Source organism: Peromyscus eremicus, chromosome 4 (assembly GCF_949786415.1).
Source record: "Peromyscus eremicus chromosome 4, PerEre_H2_v1, whole genome shotgun sequence".
NCBI classification, from domain to species: Eukaryota; Metazoa; Chordata; class Mammalia; order Rodentia; family Cricetidae; genus Peromyscus; species Peromyscus eremicus.
In genome coordinates, this window is record NC_081419.1 from 80,784,595 (window position 1) to 80,805,677 (window position 21,083).

The 21,083-nt window shown below is 35.8% G+C and overlaps 2 protein-coding genes across 4 annotated transcripts in view; one reads left to right on the top strand and one right to left on the bottom strand.

Annotated features, from left to right (window-relative positions):
* Positions 1–5,674, bottom strand: part of Elp4 (elongator acetyltransferase complex subunit 4) — a 217,886-nt gene extending 212,212 nt beyond the window's left edge. Inside the window, exon 1 of the mRNA XM_059261055.1 lies at positions 5,446–5,674. Coding sequence (XP_059117038.1) covers positions 5,446–5,665 — 220 coding nt within the window. The 5' untranslated portion in view covers positions 5,666–5,674. The remainder of the gene's footprint in view (positions 1–5,445) is intronic.
* A 4,561-nt stretch (positions 5,675–10,235) lies between these two features.
* Positions 10,236–21,083, top strand: part of Immp1l (inner mitochondrial membrane peptidase subunit 1) — a 60,752-nt gene continuing 49,904 nt past the window's right edge. Inside the window, exon 1 of one of the 3 annotated variants that reach the window (XM_059261056.1) lies at positions 10,236–10,364. The gene's annotated coding sequence lies outside the window, so the exon portion shown is untranslated. The remainder of the gene's footprint in view (positions 10,365–21,083) is intronic. The other 2 variants (XM_059261058.1, XM_059261057.1) reach the window with 2 other exon arrangements.

Below are 21,083 nucleotides of genomic sequence, written 5' to 3' on the forward strand. Positions count from 1 at the left end.
TAGCCAACAGGAAAACAAACCATGAGAGGCAAGAAGAAAACTCGGATCAGCACATTTTAGTTAGCTTGGCTGGTTCAAACTTCTAATATCTGACACTGGAGAGTTATTTTAGACATATTTAATTACAGTATATTTTGGGGAAAAAGTGTTTCCTGGTAACAATTATCTCAATCCCATATGTACAATAAAGCTTAAGGAATCACTACATTGAAACTCCTTTGCAAAGTATATGTGACCTCTACCATGAAGATGGTTTCTAAGGTTTAAGGGCCTGGGATCTTGTGTGGTCTCAGGATAGCATAGAGGTCACTAGGTTATAAAGTACCTGAAACATTTACCCTAAGGATGGTTTTTATTGACTTGAAGAGCAATGCTCAGGATAACAGTCTTAGGAAGGAAGAATTTAGGGTAAACATAATGGTCTGGAGGATTTTGGTGTGGTCTGGCCCTACAGATAGCACAGATTACCACGCTATTAACAACATCCACTCTCAGCCTTCAGGGTAGAAAATAGGTATACACATCTCTTCCTTGAAGAGATAAGCCTGTGTACTTAACTTTCCTGGTTTCTCTAATGCTTATCTTTCAGCATGAGGACCAATGCCTTCTATAGGGTTCGTTGTGAAAACTGGTCCATATGGAATAAGCTTATTGGTCATAAACTTAAAAGTTTTAAAATGAAGCTTTTGCTAGGCATGGCGTACAGGCTTCTAATCCCAGTATTTGGGAGGCTAAGGCAAAAGGACTTCCACAAGTTTAAAGTCATCCTGGTCTACTAGTAAATTCCAAGTCAGCTTGGGCTACAGAGATTCTGTCTCAAAAACAAAAACAAAACAAATTTAATGAGACAAAAACCTCACAATCTTTCCCCAAAATACCCTCAAGTAAAATATCTGTGTATTTCTTTCTTGATACAATAAGGTTGTAGATGGAGTTTAACCCAAAACTTGAATCAATATGTAGCCATGGCTCCCACCAAACAAATAAATAAATGGAAGAAAAAGAACAAGAAATGAACAGATAAAACCATCAAGCAAGGTTGGCCATTTTGACATATTACTTAAAAGTTGGCTTTTACTACATTATTGAATACAATAATCCATCAGTAACCTGATCTAATTTCAAAGCAATACAAACTTCACACTAACAGTCTCCATTAAAATATAAGCATCTATAAATTTTTATAGTCCACAAAAATGTTTTCAGGTAAGTAATGGGGTAAGGAAGCAATGATATCATCTCAGTGATAAAAACAAGTAGAAAAAAGAAATGGAATCCTAACTTAGAAAAACTACTAGTGGACTTCAGTTGCTTAGTGTTTGATAGAGAGCATTCATAGTTCAAGCTGGGAGACAATATTTTGTGTTAAAACAGGTACAGATTTAATACTTAGAGAATATCAGAGCTGGGTATGGTGGTGTACACCTTTAGTCCCAGTACTTGGGAGGCAGAGGCAGGTCTGGCCCACACAGTGAGTTCCAGGACAGCTAGGGCTACGTAGAGAGAACCTGTCTCAAAAAACCAATAAATACATGAAATAAAAAGTAAACAACAAAAACAAAAATAAAAGATAAGAAACTTTAATATTTCTAGTGTTAAAAACTTTCTATCATAGTTTTGTAATTCATGGCGGAGTAGTTAGACAACCATTACCGGTACTATTTTAATGGGGAAATTTCAATTTTGTGTATTTTTCCAAACTAATTTGTAAGTTACAAACTTTTGGTAAATGAGGTCAAATTAATGCTTGGAAGTGATACCTTATTTTTCAAAGTTGGTGAAAGTAAAAGGAGAAACTAAAAATTAGGTAATATATTATAGAAAGACACTATTGGAAAACTGATATGTAAAAAGCAAGCTAGCTTTTTCCTTAGCTTACAGCAGTATCCTTAACTATCAAATTAATACAGTCTGTCAAACTAAATTGTGGTGATTTTGTTAATGTGTTTGTCTTAAGCTATCAAACATCTTGTCCTATGATTAAGACACAAGTGCTGGCTGGGCAATATGGAAACCAAAGCTATGAACAGGGATAACGGCTCTGAATAGTAAATCATATGAAACAGTTTTACATAATAATAGAAGAGATATATTTCCTTTAGCTGTATAGCTAGCTAAAACATAGTAAAAATTCTTAAACATACAGCCCAAACAATGTATATTATTCCACTAAAATATAAAATTGTTAAAAATACATAGCCCAAGCTTAACGTATATTCTACAATACTGATGATAATGTAGTAGGCAAGCCAGTTGCATTTATTTTTTTAAATCAGTTTTGAAAATCGTGACCACCACAACAAGCTTCTCCACAGAACTTCTGCTGGACTATTATTTGCCACAAACTCAACCTATACTATTCCCTTGACATCAAAAACTGAATAAACTCTGAACAGGGTGGCAGTTAAATCAGCCAAATCTCTGAAGTCACCCTTCCTTCAAGAACCTCTCAAGACTGGCTATAATTTTTCTTAGAAATTCCTGGAATATCTATCCAGCCAAATTCTTTTCCTTTTCTGAAATGTATGTTATTTACCCATTGTGACCTCAGGTAACAATATAAATGTCCTGAAAGAGACAAAGTTGAAAATCTAGGTTACTGGGATAGATGCATAGCTCAGTGGTTAAGAGCACTTGTTGCTCTTGTAGAGGATCCAAGTTTGATTCCCAGAACCCACATCAGGGCCACTTTCAAGCACCTGTAAGTCTGGCTTCAGGGGATCCAAGGGCCTCTTCTGGCCTCTGGGGATGCCTGGACTAATATGCATAAGTCCTCATAATACACATAAATAAAAATAAAATAAATCTTAAACAAAATCCCCTAGATTAGAAAGTCTAAATAAAAACTTGTAAAATTTAAACATTGCCAATATGGGGAACATATATGAGAATCCCATAATAAAATTAAATTGTCAGAACAAAAATAAATGACTAGATCATGTTTTTTAAAATGAAGACAAGGGGAATGTATGTTCAAATCTGTAAGACATTTTGATGGAAGTAATGAATTACCAAATAGCTAACATTCAATCATTCTATGTGATGGACTTCAAATACACTTGCAATTATGTTTAAATTACACGATGGCAGTAGTAAAGTTTCACTGTACCACAGGGTGGGAATAATACACTATTAACTTGCTGTGTGATCACAATGTACATTGGTACATTTTCATTTATAATATCCCTCTATCATTACATTTTACTGCCATAAGGTCATATAAGGCTTGCCACAATCTGAATCAAATAATGTTTGAAAGTAACAACTTGCCACAATCTGAATCAAATAACGTTTGAAAGTAACAACGTGCCCTGAGGTCCTTATGCTTCTTTGAATACACATTAGCAACAGATGTTTCACTTTCAAATGTTTTAATGAAAAACAAATTTAAATTTTTTGCTCCAGAAGACATACAAGACAGGAAATCAAATTACAAAAATGTCATTAAGAAGTTAACAACTGAAATACATCTGGGAATATTTATTAAGCCAAATATAGTAATTCCTATTGTTTACAACATTCTGAATTTCTATGTACTTTGCAAATTAACTTCAATCATGCAAAACATCCAACATTTCAACAATTGATACTATTTTGCTCTTAGTGAACACTAATTTTTAGCTTAAGTATGTTATACTCAAATACTAGAATCTTCCACTGTCCAAGCATTTCTGAAAATTTCAAAAATTATTGTTCAAGTATATGTCTCTGTAGAAACACAGATGAAGGTGCCTTCAGTTCTTTTTGGCAGGTGTGAAGAGACTGTAGTTAAATAATTAATCTTAAGTTCAGTAACCTGTCAAAACTCCCTGAAAATAGTTCTCAAAAATTAGAAATAGCTGTGCTTTAAGTACAGAGGTGACTAAATTTGAAGCTGAAGATCAGCTCACTTGGTCGGGAGTTTTGTAAATATTTATACCACTAAATTTCTGAATCAGTTTTTGCAGCTTCAATGCCAAAACTCTATTTTTCATACTTACCATTTCTTATTTAGTTTTTTTTCCTTCTTCTTCTTTCAATCAAGGCCTTATAAAAACTTACTGAGTGTCAGACTCTGGTCTAGGCACATTTTGCTATTTTAATGAGAAAATGAAAGCACAACACCGAAAATGCAGTCCTTTTGTTTGTAGAGTTTGATTAGTATCAACTGAATAAACTTACCTATCCCATTTAATTAAAAATATGAACATTTAAGGTGTAGAAAAGATTGACAGGTTAGGTGGATAGAAAGATCTGCTGTCATTAAAGCTTACAGATTAATTTCTGTCTGGATGAGAGTTCACTAAAAAGGGTCAATCTTCTAAGCTTTTAGTTCAAATCTAGGATAACAGCTGAGGCCATAAGGGGAAAAAAGTGAAATAAATATTTGCCAACTATGCATTTTGAATTATGTTTCTAGCCTAACACAACTCTATGGGTTTGAAACAATTACGTGAAACTACTTTAAATTTATGTAGAAAACAATCAGAACCCATTTAGAATACAAAATAATAGAATCAAGAAACCATACTGTTTCTCATAGCTTGTCTTGTTATTTTCCTCTTTGCTAAACTTGCTTGAAAAGCTGGAGTATAACCCAGAGAAAATGCTAAACGTAGTACAAGAAGAATAAGCAATGGCAATTGTAATATATTATGCAAATCTCCCATATTTAACAGACACAAACACTATGAAAAAAAGCTTACAAAAATGTAAGCACACATCTGTTTCTAAGAAGCAGCATTCAGACATAATTAAGCCTGTCCTACCGACCTAATTAAGTCAATTCTTTCAACAAATCAGTTCTATGAAACAAGTATATTCTCCGGTAGGCTTTGCATGAAAAAAATTCCAGAGATTACGAACATATTTAAGATAATCTGGGGGTAGAACTATCTGAATATCAAGGACTGTCATTCCTTTGAGTCAACATACATCTTCAACATCCACTCTTTTAGAGCCAACATCGCTTATGATTTAAGGAGATCAATAGCCCGCAGCGGAAAAGAGGGGAATAACATTTTCTAATGAAACCTTTCTTTTACAACGCTAAAAAGTTTTGTAGGTTAGTCTTCCAGCTTTAAGCCACCTGGGATTGGAAGGAGAGTGTCATAAAGACCGGCAGAGGATCCTAAAAGTCAATTCCTTTCTATGTTCCTTTTTTATTAGGAATCATTTTAGGGTAAAAGCACATAGGGAGTCCTGGTCACCTGGAGATGAGTTGCTGGGCAGAGCGGAGTAAGGAGTGTGGGTCCTAAGATGGGCTTAGTGCGCAGATCTTAAGACATCTCCATGCAAGTCTTCCGCCCCCGACACTATCATAGCAGGCTACCCTTGACCAGGTTTGTGAAGGGGAGAGGGGTGAGCGGGGCTGGGCAGGGCAGGGTGTGGGGATGAGGGGCTGCCCCGGGGAGTCCCTCCCCAAGTTCTCCCTGGGATGCTCCCTCATCTTCATTCTGAACCGACCTAAGAGCTGGTCCAGGGCTGGGAGCCCGGTTGACACCAGCAGCTGTCCATTCCGCACCGACGGTCGCGTGCCCGCAATGGACAGCAGCCGAGGGCCACCTCCGTCAGCCCCAGAGGCCTTGCTCCTCCTCTGGAAGCTGGTGGTGCCGCTCTGGCCGGCTGCGGGTGCCACACACCCAGAGCTGAGGACGCCCGCGCCGCAGGTAGCTGCCGCCGCCATCTTGAAGCTCCCGCGATGAACCAATAGGAACTCTGGGAACTCGAACGGCTGGCCTGTCAGAGACAGCCCCCAAAGTCCCGCCTACTCACCACTGGTAGCCAATAGAAACGAGAATTTCCGTGCTGCTCAACCAATCGCAAGGCCGATTGCTGAAAAGTGCTCTGTACGTAAAGCCGGAGGATTGTGCACGGTCCAGGTTAACCAGGTCCGCTTGAGTTCTGGTTGAGGAACTTCTGTCGGTGTTGGGGACCGCAGGTGGGTACTGTCCTTGAGCGTTCTTGGTTTGCGAGTGCCCGCGTTCACGCGGAGTTAAAGAAAAGGGTGGAGAAGCGATTCGCCTGCAGGGCTTCTCCAGCCACTGCGAGTTGGAAAGCTCGCATCTTCCCTGCTGTTTAAGCACAGAGGAGAGACGCCTCCCTCGCCTTTCTGGTTTCTAAGGAAAGTTATCCCCGTCTTCCCCACGTGGGACCATCTTTTCCCGAATGGTTGTGCTGTCTGGAAAGGATGTAATGGTGACTTCAGTGCCTGGTTAGCGCCTGGGCTTAGCCAGTTAGAGCCCAGGGCTAGGTGGGTTGGAGAGTAGACTTCTTAGAAACTTCCCTTGGAACTTTGAGGCCATTGGGCTTTCTCCCCCGGTCTGACAGACTATACTTCTCTAACAAGTCCCCGTGAGCAGCTTTCCTTATTTTTAATTAGGGTTTCTGGAAATCTTGGAGTGTCTTTCCTAAGCAGTGTGAATGACAAGTGTTACTCTGACAACCTTCTTCACACATTTAATTGTCGCTCTCTGAAACAGCTTAAAAAAAAAAAAAAAAAAAAACCAAAAAAAAAAAAAAAAAACCACGGAAATTACCTGAAGTTTCTCTCCCCTTAAATCTGGGAAGATTTGGCTTTATTTGTACTTTATTTTCTAGTGATTGTGAAATCTTTTTTTTTTTTTTTTTTGGTTTTTCGAGACAGGGTTTCTCTGTGTAGCTTTGCGCCTTTTTCCTGGAACTCACTTGGTAGCCCGGGCTGGCCTCGAACTCACAGAGATCCACCTGGCTCTGCCTCCCGAGTGCTGGGATTAAAGGCGTGCGCCACCACCGCCCGGCGATTGTGAAATCTTAATGGAGAGGATTTTTACTACACTGTGAGATTTATTTGTGGGAGAAAACCCATGTAATTTAGAGCTGTTTGATTTAAAACATTTTTTTCAAATGAGAACTGGGGGAGGAATTGGTTAAGTGATTTTAAAAGACATTCAAGGTAAGCAATGTTTGAACTAAAAATGAGCCCCAACACCTGCGACATTAAATTACTGTTAACAGTGATGGATGATACATGATATATGTATTCATTCATTCATTCATTCGTTCATTTTGAGACAAAGTCTCACCATATAGCCCCTGGTGGTATGGAGCTCAGAGAAGTCTGCCTTTGCCTTCTGGTGCTGGGACTAAAGGGGAATGCCAGCAACAACTTTATTTACTTTTATACTTTTTCTTTCTCTCCTTTTTCCCTTTCTTTCTTTCTTTCTCCCTGCCTGCCTGCATACATCGGATTAAGACTTGGGCCCAATCCTAATCCTAAGGAGGTGGAGGAGAATCAGGTGTTATGCTTAGCATTAGCGCCATAAGACCCATGTCTCAAAACAAAACAGACAAACAACCAAAAAAGAAAAACAGAAAATAATAATCATTTTTGGGAAGAGAAGCAACAAACCTCCAGGTTTAGCAACAGCACATCAACTAGAAAGATTTGATGATGGTGGCTTTCATTTCAAATATGTCACCAGTACATATCATACGTATCCTTATATTTTTAAGTCATTCAAATGACTGTTGAGTGCTTGCTTTCTGCTTAGACCCAGTCTTGCCATTGTATACAATCCTGTAATTGTCTAAAAATGGTAAACTCCTTCTCTGAATAGCAAATGAAGAATTTCCTAGTTGGGCAGTCTTCATATTTTAGATGCCAAGCTCCTTTTAGGCAGATAATATATTTTGTTTCATTTGATTAACCTTCATTATTCCCAGTGAAGACCAAGACCAGTTGGAGCCACAGCAAGAAATAGGAGAGATTATGAGATGTTTTTTCTAGGTCATGAGTGGGTATCTCTTTCTGTGACTAAATAGTAAATAGTTTAGGTTTGGCAGACAATAAAGTCTCTTTTGAAATGACTCATCTCTTCCACAAGTAAACCAGGAGAGCTGGCATTAACGGTTGAGCACAGTTATGTTAGAAGCTGAAACTTGAATTTTATATAGTTTTTATATGTCACAGCATAGTCTTTTTCCTTTAAGCCCATTTGAAAGTCAAGAATATGGCACTTCTTTCTGTTGCCCCACAAAAGTAGATGGCAGCTGAAAGATTTATCTTCTGAACTGTAGTTTGTAGGCCTGTGTGCCCCTGGACTGTTTTCTACCTATCTCTGTGATTTTTATATACTTTATATTCTAGGAACACTTCAAAGTCTCTAGTATGGTCATGCTCCTCACTGTCTTTGGTGTTTACTTATATCAGGTAAACATACTATTGTTTGGGAGCGATTTTTGAAAGAAGTATTATTAAACTTGTCGTTTTGAACCAGAATCTCCTGTAGGCATGATACTTGGAAGAGAAGTGTGTATTTCCACATACAGTCACTTTAAGGCAATCTAAGCTTTTCTGTTGTAAGCATCTGCTAGATCACCACCCTACTTTGTATTGCCAAAATATACAAGAATTTCCTAGGACCACCATAAGGAACTGATATAAACTTGGTGGCTTCACAGAAAATGTGCTTTTTCAGAACATCAGAAGTAAAAAGTATGGTCTGCATGTCAGCAGGGCCCTTCCTTTCTGGCTTCTGCTGCCCCTTGATATTCTTGGTTGTGTTCAGTCTCTGTCTCCAGTTTCATAATGTCCTCAACTCTTGGCTTTGTGTATTGTTCTCTGTCTTTGATTAGGACATTCTTATTAGCTTTATTACCTCTAGTATAATCTCATGTTGATCCTTACCTTAATTACATTGCAAATAATATATGATCACGTGTTATGTTTCTAAGTGGATATTAATTTGGAAAATAAGACACTACTCAATCCACTCAAGTCTCCTTTGGATAATTTGTGTAATGTATTTACAAAAATTAAAAGCTTATGAATAATTAGTTGGTAAAATTATTTCATGGATTGATGAGCTGACTCATGGATTGATGACATTTCTTGATGGTTAAAGGTGCTTGCTGGAACTCTGGTGACCTGAGTTCCCCTCCTAGAACTCCTAGAAGGAGAGAACCAATTCAAACAAGCTGTCCTCTGACTTCTCTCTCCATGGATGCTATGGCAGGTGCCGGCATGCACTCCCCTCCCAATAAATACATGTTTCTCAACATGCTAATAATCCTTCATGTTAATATTAGAACTAAAGGGTCCTAGAGAACAACTAGACATTTTTGAGTATATTGTATATGTTGTGCACACATTAATAACACTAGAGTTCTATTGACTTAAAGAAATTTGTATAAGAATAAGTATACATCATTATAACAAGATCTTAAACTACCTCTTTATTAAAATAATTGTGGTCTTTAACTGATTGGAACAAAGGTGCAGTGAAGGTTAGGTGTTTTGATATTGACTCTAAAATGTTTAAGAAGGGTTCAAATACTTACATAACCAAGAAAATAGTCACATGAATAGCATAAATATAAGAGTGTTTGAGACTTGCAATACAATGAGATTAAGATTAGTTATAGTGCCTGTAAATAGATGAATGAATATATTTAAGCAGACATTTACACAAAATCCCCCAAATTCTATGTATTTGAAGATTGATAATCATCATCTTTTGAAAGCAGAAATTGGGTATTTGGTGTATTGAAAAGCCATATGTAAACACATACAATGCAAGCTTTGGCATTTCAAGTAGAAGTAGAGATAATTATTTATGTCTTTAAGTCATAAGAACTGATGCAGAGTTATTATAGCTAAATATATCATAGGTTTTCACATTAAAAATACTTTGCCTTTCAATTGGTCATGAGTTTTTTTTTCTTTAGCATCATATGCAGTCATCATATTCATGAAATGATTAATCATTTTTTACAACAGCCTTATGAACTATTTTCTAATATGTTTTCATTTTTAAAATTAGCTGGGCATGGTGGCACATGGTCTTTAATCCCAAAACTCTTGAGGTAGGAAAATCTCTGTGAGTTGAGGCCATTATGGTTTACAAAGCAAGTTCCAGGATAACCAAGACTACATAGAAAAACCCTGTCCAAAAAAAAAAAAAAAAAAAAAGATATTAGATATGCATGCTGATCTGTAAAAGCAAAAGTGTAAAAGTGTTCATGGCTGTCTTTTCAACTCTTTGACAACAGTGAGTAGCTTTTTATATAACCCGTTAGCCTGTTATGTTTTTTTAAATTTCTTTCTTAAATCTTTTAGATTAAAAAGACTTTAATATTATCATTTGATAAAGGTCCAAATATCCAAATTGAAACCTCCTGCTGCCCCACTAAAAGGAATATACAATTCACTGAGAAATGTCTACTCACCATACTTTAATTTAGCCCAACATTGGTCAGAGATGACCTAACAGCTTTGATTTATTGCTTTTGGAATCCACAGTCATGGATGACTCACATATGCTTCGAGACCTGCTTTAGATTTGGGTTTTCCTGGAGACCTTACAACTACGCTGAAGTCGAATGAATTGTAGAACAGACCTATGGTAAGTGGACTTTTTAAACAAACAAACAACACCAAAACTCCCTTTTTCTTTTGTTGGTTTCAAGTTCAAGTTAAGTCCTTTGGCTGTTGTAAGGCTGCTCCCTGCTGGACAAAATGTGGCTTTCTAAGGTTGGCACTAAGTAGCTGAGCAAAGAACTGCTTTGGCTGCTCCCCTCCCCCTACCAGGGGATCCTTGCTACATTCACAAAAGCTATCCTCAAAATAGTGCTGAACTGTTGCCACTGTGTTGATAATCTAGTACAATACCACGAGAAGGTGCTCATTTCCATGTTTGTTCGTTGCTTCCTGTTTAGTGGCATCTAAAGGTTAGAGCAAACATATTCAGTGATGCCTGTCAATGTGGGCCTTACATAACTCCCTTAATTATGTGTGCTTTGTATAATGTAAGTCAGTATACTATTATAATAATAATAGCTATTATAACAATTTTACTTCCATATTTTGTTGTAGAGACAAAATAATTTGTGTCTATACAAATCACTTCTCCAATAGTTGAAACTGTTTCAGTGTAATATAAACTAGATCGTATTGGATCTATTTTGAATGAAAAACCTGTGCTTTATGTTTTATATTCTTGTCTTTCAATGTTACATACCTTGGTCTCTACCCTATTCCAGCTGCCATGTTTGCTAGCATGTAGGGCGTATACTTCACAGAGTGACAGTAGGTCAAACATCAAATATTGTATTTGCAGCTAACCTGTCATAGACCTATCATACATATATAAAAGCCCTCCTAAAATTGATTTAAAGCATTTGAGAGAAGAAAGAAACTATGCTTCTTCCTACCTTCAAGCTAAATATTCTTCTTTTTTTTTTTGTGAGAGCAACCTGCACAAAATTCTGGTTGTAATCTGAAATTTTTAGAATAAATATACATTTTTTTGTTTGAAAAGAAGAAAAGAATAACATTAAGTACATAAATGAAAGTTAAGCAGAACAATTGATCTTACATTATTTCTAGGCCTCCTCTATTTTTGTAGCTTTGCAAACATGTGGAATCCATGCTTAATTGGAATTATGGAGAATTAGGCATAGTAATAGTTCTTTGTTATTAAAGTATTGCAATAAAGATTATAAATGCAGACCAAGAATATAATTGTTTTTAACAAGAGAATGAACCTTTTCTTTCTCAGCAAGAATACATGATGAGAATATATTATCACAGATAATGCATAGTTTAAAACTTTGCATTTCATAATGTAAGATTATAAAGAAACGGGCAAATATATGGAGTAATGGTGAAATACCTATATAACAAATCCAAACCCCATTACCTGAAGCATCACTAGCACCCCCCAATCTAATGCAGTTCTCTCCCTTCCCTTGCTCTCCCCTTCCTCTCCCTAGTAATGGGAGTCTAACTATTGATGGTTTCACATTCCTGGACTCAAGCATCCTGAGACTGTTGACTGTATTTTACCATGTCCAGCTTAGTCTCTCTTTTCTTTAGAGGTGATAAGTAGTCTACCTTTTGCTGTAAGTATTTATATTATTTCTATATAATTTTTAACTTCCATATGTGTTCCTAAGCAGTATGTTTATATTTTGCCTCTTTTTCTTAATTTTTTTTGTGTTTATGTGGGTGCCTTTTTTGTGTGCACATATTTCTATGCACCACTTTTTAAAACAATGTTTATTTATTTGTTATATATATTGTGTTCTGCCGGGAAGAGGGCACCAGATCTCATTATAGATGGTTGTGAACCACCATGTGGTTGCTGGGAATTGAACTCAGGACCTCTGAAAGAGCAGCCAGTGCTCTTAACCTCTAAGCCATCTCTCCAGCCCCAAAGAATTTCTGAATTTTTTCTTTCTTCTGGTTTTTCAAGGCAGGGTTTCTCTGTGTAGTCTTGGCTGTCCTGGAACTTGCTCTGTAGACCAGGCTGGCTTCTAACTTACAGAGATCTACCCGCCTCTGCCTCCTGAGTGCTGAGATTAAAGACCTACGCCACCACCACCTGCCTCTTTTTCTTTATAAAATAGTATCTACTTTTTTATTTCTTTCAATGTTTTGTTTTCATGGGTCATCTATGTTACATTCATCTTTATCCGTTTACATTATCCCTTTCCTATGTATACGAACTCAGATTTTCTACGTTTGGCAGTTATTTGGTGTTTCCATTCTTAGACAATTTTAAAAGCCATTGCAGTGACCATTCTTCCAAAATCCTGGTTACTGTCCCCTTTTAAAAAATATTTCTGAGGGGCTATTATGATGGTTCAGTGGTTAGGAACACTTACTACAGAAGACCTGGGTTATGGTACCAGCAACCACATGGCAATTAACAACCACCTGTAACTCTAGTGCCAGGATATCTGACGCTCTCTCCTGACTTCTGTGGCCACTCTGTATATATGGTGCACATGCATAGGCTCGGGTACACTCACATACACAAAATCATCTGTCTGAGATGGGTACAGTGGTGTATGCCAGTAAGCCCAGCATTTGGGAGGCATAAGCAGGAAGATCACTGTTGAGTTCAAGACTGGCATGATCTACATATCAGTTCTAGGCCAATAGGGACTACATAGTGAGCTCCTGTCTCAAAAACCAAACATAAATAAAAATAAAATTATTTCTGATAAATTATATATTATTTTCATCTGGAAAATAGTTATCATCACAGATAATTATAGTGATATTTTAAAGGAGTATGAGAAATTGGATACATCTTGACAAAAACAGTTATGGAGTACTGGAAGTGTAGATTGTAAGTATAATTTGCTTTATTAGAGACCTTAAATGTATATTAAGATGACATATAATTAGAGATTATTTAATATCAAATATATAGATATAGACATTAATTGTTTAGGTTTAGGTATGTTATATGCTAAATTCTCTATGCATACCTTTGTTCTGTCCTTTAGACTTAACAGTTCTAGACTGTGTTTTCATGTGAGGCAATTTGCTCTACTTTTTGGACTCAAGATTCTATCTGGAGAGAGAGCCAAGGGAAATGGACTTAGGTGGCAAAGGGTCATAGTTCTGTACTTTCTAAAGAATAACTCCTTAAGAAAATAGGCCTGTTTATCCATGTTTGTCTTTTGTTGCTTTTATTGCTGCTCTGTTTTGCTACTTGTCATTAAGGAGAATCTACTCTGTTATTCAGAAAGAAATTTCTGGAGTAGGAAAATAAATGTACAGCTTTCAGTGTTAATGATACCGATATTCATACATGTTTATTTATGAAATATGTAATTTTGTGAAGCATTTGTAGATAATCCTAGTTACCTAAATTGGGTATAATTCCTTCTATTAAAGATTAGCATATTAAATATATATTTTTAATGGAAAGAAAAATTAGATTTTAACTTTTTGTCACCATGGCAATGTATTAATGCTGGCAGTTTTATTTAAAAATTATGTGTCTTCTAAATTATTTTGAGTAGGACCGCATGATTATCATTCGTGGCTAAATTGTAAACACTTATGAGACCTCCAATTTTATTTTTTTCAAAATGTCACTATATGTTCTAATCTGTGCTATTATTTACATTAGGGAATTAGTTTTTGAATACTCAAATTATTTAGCTTTTATCTAGTCAGTAATGCATATTAGTAAGTTAATCATTATTGTGTTACTTTTATATTTCATAATGAGAGTAATTTCCATTTTAAGACATATTTTAAAATACACTCTGATCACAATGCAGAAGTTAAAGAAAGGAGGGTGATTAGACCTGACTTCTCACTAAGCGTTTAGATGGTCTTCACTTGTCAACTGCATTTTTTAGTTTAAAGTAGCAAATTAACTATTAGTTTATCCTGTCTTTTATTTTAATTCATGCATTTAAAAACTGATATTCAGATAAAAGATAATTTCAAAATAAAATCAGTATATTACTTATGAGTGGAGCATCACATTAGCATTGGGTTCACAATAGATCATATCGCTTTTATTCCATCGTACAAGCTTAGCAGCACAAACAGAATAATCAACATATTATTTGGCTGTCATGTGCTGAACAGAAACCAGAGATCACAAGGAGGTTTTCCCTAGCTGTGGTGATGGCCTTTTTGTTCCAAGCCCCCATCTGGGAGGGCCATGGTGTGTTATCATATGGAACGCGGGTTTTTCTGTAATCTGCTTAGCTGCACTGCCGTTTGAATCTTCATTCCATGTTTGTGTAATTTATAATTTTAATGAGACCATGGCTCTTGTGGGCTTTGAAATATATTAAAAGCTCTTTTGTGCATATGCTTTTGTTCTTGCTTAATAGGCTCAGTGTATTTAAAACTGATGAATTTTTATTCATGAATTTGGATGTCTGGAGATTAACTTAGAGTGAATATCATTGCACTCATCTATTGATGGTTAGAAAGGGGGTTTTTGCTACTGTTTTTTTCATTTGCTTTTGTGTGTGTGTATGTGTATATACCTATATGATACTTATAACTAGAAAATGCTAAACTTAAGTAATTTTAAGAAGCTAGAAAAAAGCATGATTAAACAATAAAGAATAGATTAAAAATGTTAACCATCTTATTTATACATACTCAAATTTTCTCAGTAGTGTTATATGTTAAATAAATATTGTAAAGGAATAACTATGAAAAAGCAACTTTTAAGTAAAGCTATACCTTAAATACTTCAATTTGCATTGTATTGTTAAAATCACACTTGAATACTTGGTGGAGATAGACTTTATATTTTAATCATATTATGGTTTATCTGTGGTTATTCTAAATGAGTCATTCTATTTTTTGGTTGTTAGGCATATGTTATATATTTTCACTATTTTTAGATGTTCTTATTTTTATGGAACCATTTTTTTTTTTTTTTTTTTTTTTTGGTTTTTCAAGACAGGGTTTCTCTGTGTAGCTTTGCGCCTTTCCTGGGACTCACTTGGTAGCCCATGCTGGCCTCGAACTCACAGAGATCTGCCTGGCTCTGCCGCCAGAGTGCTGGGATTAAAGGCGTGCGCCACCACCGCCCGGCATGGAACCGTTTTTAAGTGAAAGCTTAAAAACATTAATGGATATGATGAAAAGACTTATGGAAAAGCAGCTTACCAATAATTTATAAAATTGAACTTTTGTTTTTTTCTAACATTCTGAAATATACTAAATGCTTTATTCTCTTTAATTGATAATTAAATATGTTGAAATGTTTTGAATATAAACAGTTTTATAGCTATATAGAAAAAAATATGGTTCTTTATAAACCCAGACATGTCTTTAAGCTGCTCTGTTGCATTCAGGTATAACATACAGAAGTAACTCAGGAGAAATATATTTATTTTAAAATCTACATTTGTATTGCAATTCTATTTGAAAGGATGAAAAATTTCTGGGGGAAAAAAAAACTATTTACTGGGAATGTTGACATATGCTTGTAATTCCAGCAATTCTGTGGCTGAGTCAGGAGAATCACCATGAGTTTGAAGCCCGCTGAAACTATATAGTGAGACCTTGTCTCATTAACAAATAAACAGCCCAAACCAATCCCAGATTTACTGTCTTGAAGCATTTTTTACAACTTGACACATCATGATTCCTTTTATGTTTACAGTAGCCAGCAGTTAGGGAAATCTCATCTTCTACCATTTCCTTTAAGCTAGAAACATTCAATAAAGATTTCTATGACAGAGGTCCTATACTGTCTTTCCTAAGTTTATCTGCTGGTTTTGACAGTTTTCCCTCAGGAACCCTCTGCTTTAGTGCTGTATTGTACTATTTCATTTAGCTTAGGAACTGTTCTGATTTGCTTTCCATTGCTATGAGAAACATGATGACCAAAAGCAGTTTGGGGAGGAAATGGTATGTTTGGCATACTCATCCCCATCATAGTCCATCATTAAGCAAAGTCAGGGCAGGAACTCTGGCAGAAGCAGGGGCAAGAACCATGGGAAAATGCTTCTTACGTTCTTGCTCAGAAAACATGGCTTGTTTAGCCTGTTTTCTTTTATCTCCCAGGACCACCTGCCACTTCCCACAGTGGGCTGAGCCCTCCCACAACAATCATTAATTAAAAAAAATACCCCCAAACTTGTTCACAGGCCAATTTGATGGAAGCAGTTCCTCAATTGGGGTTTCCTTTTCCCAGGTAACTCTAGTTGTGTCAAGTTGACAAGAGCTAACCAGCACAGAACAAGCTGTGAAAGTGTATGACTACCAACACAGTATTGTCCAGTGGCAGTTAATGTGAACCATGTAATGTTTTTCTTAATCAGCTATATTCATGTATTACCTAACTATTCAACATGTATCGATATAAAAATTTTAAATGCTGTATTTTTCCATTATTTTGTTGTCTTCAGAGTTCACTGTGTTGTATGGTATATGTCAGTTTAAACTGGTCACATGTAAAGTATCAACAGCTTCATGGGGGCTAGTGACTACTTTATTGAGCAGTGTAGCTATAAAAATCATAACAATACATCACGACAAAGTATGTAATTTTTGCATTCCTTATTATTTTTCTAATAATAAACTCAAGGTATATTATTGGAACATGTTAGAATGTATCTGGTCAGTACTCAGGAACCAGGTAATATAATTCTGATATTCTATGTTAAGTGGTATTATTGGCAGAACTGTAAACAAACATAATTCAGTTTCATAGTACATGCAATAATGGCCAGTGTAATGAATAAGGGATGTTCTTCATAATTAAGGGTAAATGAAACTTAGCCAATTAGCCACTTTTCAAGTATACTGGAGTCAAGTTTTATAAGAATCCCACAAGGAGTCTTAATATTTTTTAAAATAAAGCTAAGTCCTCCTTTTATGCCCTTAGATTTTTCCAGATTTGTACAGATACCTCTTGTACAAATAGGTATGAAGCTTCTTTTTATATGTTTACTTGGAGCCACAGCTGTGGCTTCTTAGGAAAGAAAGGTGATTAATAATGTTTTCTAAATATCTCTAGAATTCTTTACATTGAGCATGCTCTGTATGGTACTATGAAGAGAGATTATTTCACTGGGACATATTTTAAAATATGTAATTATGAATTATAAAACCCTGAATTACAATTAATGAGTTGATTCAGCTATTTTACAGTGTTTAGGGGGTTTGCTTTAAAAAACCACAGTGTAAAGCTGGGTGATGGTGGCTAATGCCTTTAATCCCAGCACTCGGGAGGCAGAGACAGGTGGATGGATCTCTGTGAGTTCGAGGCCAGCCTGGTCTACAAAGCAAGTTCCAGGACAGCCAGGACAACACATAGAAACCCAATCAAAAGACACCCCCCCCCAAAAAAAAATGAAGAAAAAAACCAGTGTACTCACTTTATAAAGAATGTAGGCCTGAGTTAGAGGAGTGACTCAGCACTTCTGAGCATTTAATGTTCTTGGCCTGACACCCAAATTTGATTCCCAGCACCAGTCAGGTGGCTCACTACCACCTGTAACTCCCAACTTGAGGGCTTCTGAAGCCTTCTTTTGACATCCATGCTCACTTGCACTTACGTCTACAATCCTTCATACACAGGCACACAAGTTAAAAATAGTAAAAGCAGAGCCAGGTGGATCTCTGTGAGTTCGAGGCCAGCCTGGGCTACCAAGTGAGTTCCAGGAAAGGCGCAAAGCTACACAGGGAAACCCTGTCTCGAAAAACCAAAAAAAAAAAAAAAAAAAAAATAGTAAAAAATCAGCATAAATAATTGACTATGCTAGAATGTAGCTTAGAGATAATGATATATTCATGAGATCCTTGAGCTTCTCCCTCTTTCTGAGTTTTGAGTAATGTGGCTTAATCTTCACACAGTTTCACTTTTATGTAGGTATTAGCCAGTGCCTTTGTACTCCTTGATACCTTTAAATTTTATTGACTACTCTCTGTGACTTTTGCATTGAAAGTGCTGACACAAAATGTTAAACTACTCTATAAACAATACCTCTAGTTTCTTGGAGATGATAAATCCATCCATTGATTTCTTAATTTTATTATGTACACAGTCGATTGTAATCCAAGATTACAGCAAACAAGATGTTAATTTTAAGACATAATCTATGTACATTTCAATTACTGCGCATGATGTTACAGAAGCACAGAAGAAAAAGGAGTAACATTTGTGCTATCCTCACAGGAGCTGTCAATAAAAGATGTAATAGGGGATTTAGGACTCTGGAAATGGCCAACTAATTTATGTGAATCTATTTTATTTCAGCTAGAAAGACCAGCTCTTTCTCGGCAGTGCATATTGTGCAGCACAGGCTGTCTATACAGAACCAGGCGGCTGCATATGGATAGTCCCTTGATATCATTCACTTGCTGTGTAATCTTATTATGCAAAGTTCTAATCTTCACCTAGAATGAATGCCTCTGGGTCAGAATATAGTCATATCAGGGTTTTTGAGGTCATGTTTTGTGATCCTTAGCTTATTCTTCTAAGTAGGGCTGGGATTTAAAGGGTATTCCCCAGACACTAGCAGAGATAGACAGCAGACCCTGCTGCCTTTTTGGAAGACAAGACCAACATGAGGTCCCTGGTAGGATTAAACTTGATTTGTAGCTGTAGGATTTTTTAACAGATGTATTATTGGACAGGGACTAGGGGGCCACCGGCACAGCACAATTGAATCATGACTGGCATTCTCAGGGAGTTTGCTGCCTGCTAAAACAGCAGCTGCATGTGGATTTGACTTCTTTCAGGTGAAGCGACTTCCAGTCATTTGGAAAGGATGGGATGAAAAGGAACCTTGGTGATAATTTTGATGTCTGCAAGATTTAGTACCAGTGTAATGGGATTATCGGTAACACCTTCACTGCAGAAAAAGCCACCTGGCGTTATAACTGGCAGCAACTGAGAACTAATCCTTTCCCATCTCTTGGATGTCATTCATGAAGCTCAAAGCGATTTCTGCCCTGCTAACTGTGATTAATTTTATAAACAACAACAAAAAAATCAGGTGATCAAGGCAAAGAATATATCTCTTATTGTAATATGTATGTTTAAGTAATGTGATTTATAAATTCTGTGACATACACAAGCTGAGCATCATATGCTCCAAATTTTATTAAACTGTTCAAATATGAAGCTTGTTTGGTAGGTCTTTACTTTTTCTAGTTGAGTGACCAAGTAATTGCTGTTAGTAAATATTTGTATGTCAGATTAAATATTAATTTAAATATTGTTATATTCTTTTGGCTATAGGGCCATTATTGATAAAATAAAAATATTTATAGATGTTAGAAATTGAAAATAGTTGGTTTTGACATACATTTTGCCTGTTTTTGATTGTTTGAATTGCTGATGACATTTTTTTGATGAATAGAAAGAACATTTAGTAATTTAAAATATGTAATACATATTTCTGATAATGAAATAACATTAGCTCATACTGTTGATGAAATGACTCTTTGTGAGAAATATATGATATCAGCGTGGCCAAGGCTGGGGATGTTAATACAATGCTGAGTGGCTGTTTCTAGAGATCAGTGGTTCTCTGTCCAGCTTTCATTTAGCATATGGGGTAGTTATTTGCTCTAGAATCTGTCCATTGGTTAATTTTTTTAACATTTTGCTTCAATCCAAAACCTTATCAAATACTTTGTTTAGAGGTGTTAATTGTTTTAATATTCTTCTCTTATACTATTCAGAATAAACTGGGAGAAAATGAAGTGAAATTATCCCGTCAGTCACCCAAACAGTATGCACCATAACTGCCGAGACAAGAGAAGATAATTAGTGTTGTCAGTGTTATGATCTCAGAGTAGTTCATTAAAAAATATTTATTCATAGGACTTGACTTGTATCTTATTGTGCTTCTTAATCTAGTAGCTTTATATTTCAAAAATAGAATAAAAATGGTGGTCTACATGTTTTTAAACTTTAAATTTTTAACTGAATATAGGTGACTAAACTATTTTCATGCTATAAGAGTAAAGCACAATCACTTACTTTACAGATGTACCTATGGCATCTGTTTGTATATAGTACCCTTTATCTTCTATGTAGTCTTTACTGGAAAGCCATCAAATGGAATGTAAGTATAAATAGTGTTCTGCCTACTCTCCCTGCAAGCATGTTACTCTTACTGGACTTGGTAGAACCAGTTTCAAGCTACCATATTATAAGTACACTTCTTCATTTTACTCTGTTTGAAATGAATAGGTGAGAAAGCTTAACAGTATTTCTCTTGAACAGTGTATTTTTACTATTTGAAAAGTTTATTTACTTAAAATTTTATTATTAGGAGAAGCTATCCATGAATTAAAGGGACTATAATCACTCTTTCCTTATCATGATATTTCTTGTATTATTTCATTGGGTAGTTTACCATCTCAGGATAATTTTCTGTGATAGTTAATAATATTGTGTAATTGTTTTTTTTTTTTTTCAAAAAAGTGTCATTTTTTTTTTCAAGACAAAATCTGTCTAGAAGTTTTTTCTTACTCAACACAGCAGGAATTTATACTTGAAGTTAAGGTGTTTACTTAGTGGCTCTTCAGAGTTAGTTTCCTAGGTACCATTCATACTCTACTAGAATATTTTTTTTCCTTAAGGTCCAAAATAAGTACATCTTAATTAAATTCAACATGAACATGTAAGGACTTACTAATGTTGTAAATTCTTTTGTATACATATAGGTCATACTCTGTTGGTAACTTAAAAATTTGATTCATTTTGAAAAGGTAGATACTAATTTAATTTGCAGCATGGATGATACATAATGATGTCAGTAAGGGTTAAGGTATTTTGGGAGATAAAATAATGGGATATAAGGTAAGAAAAATGAGAAGTATA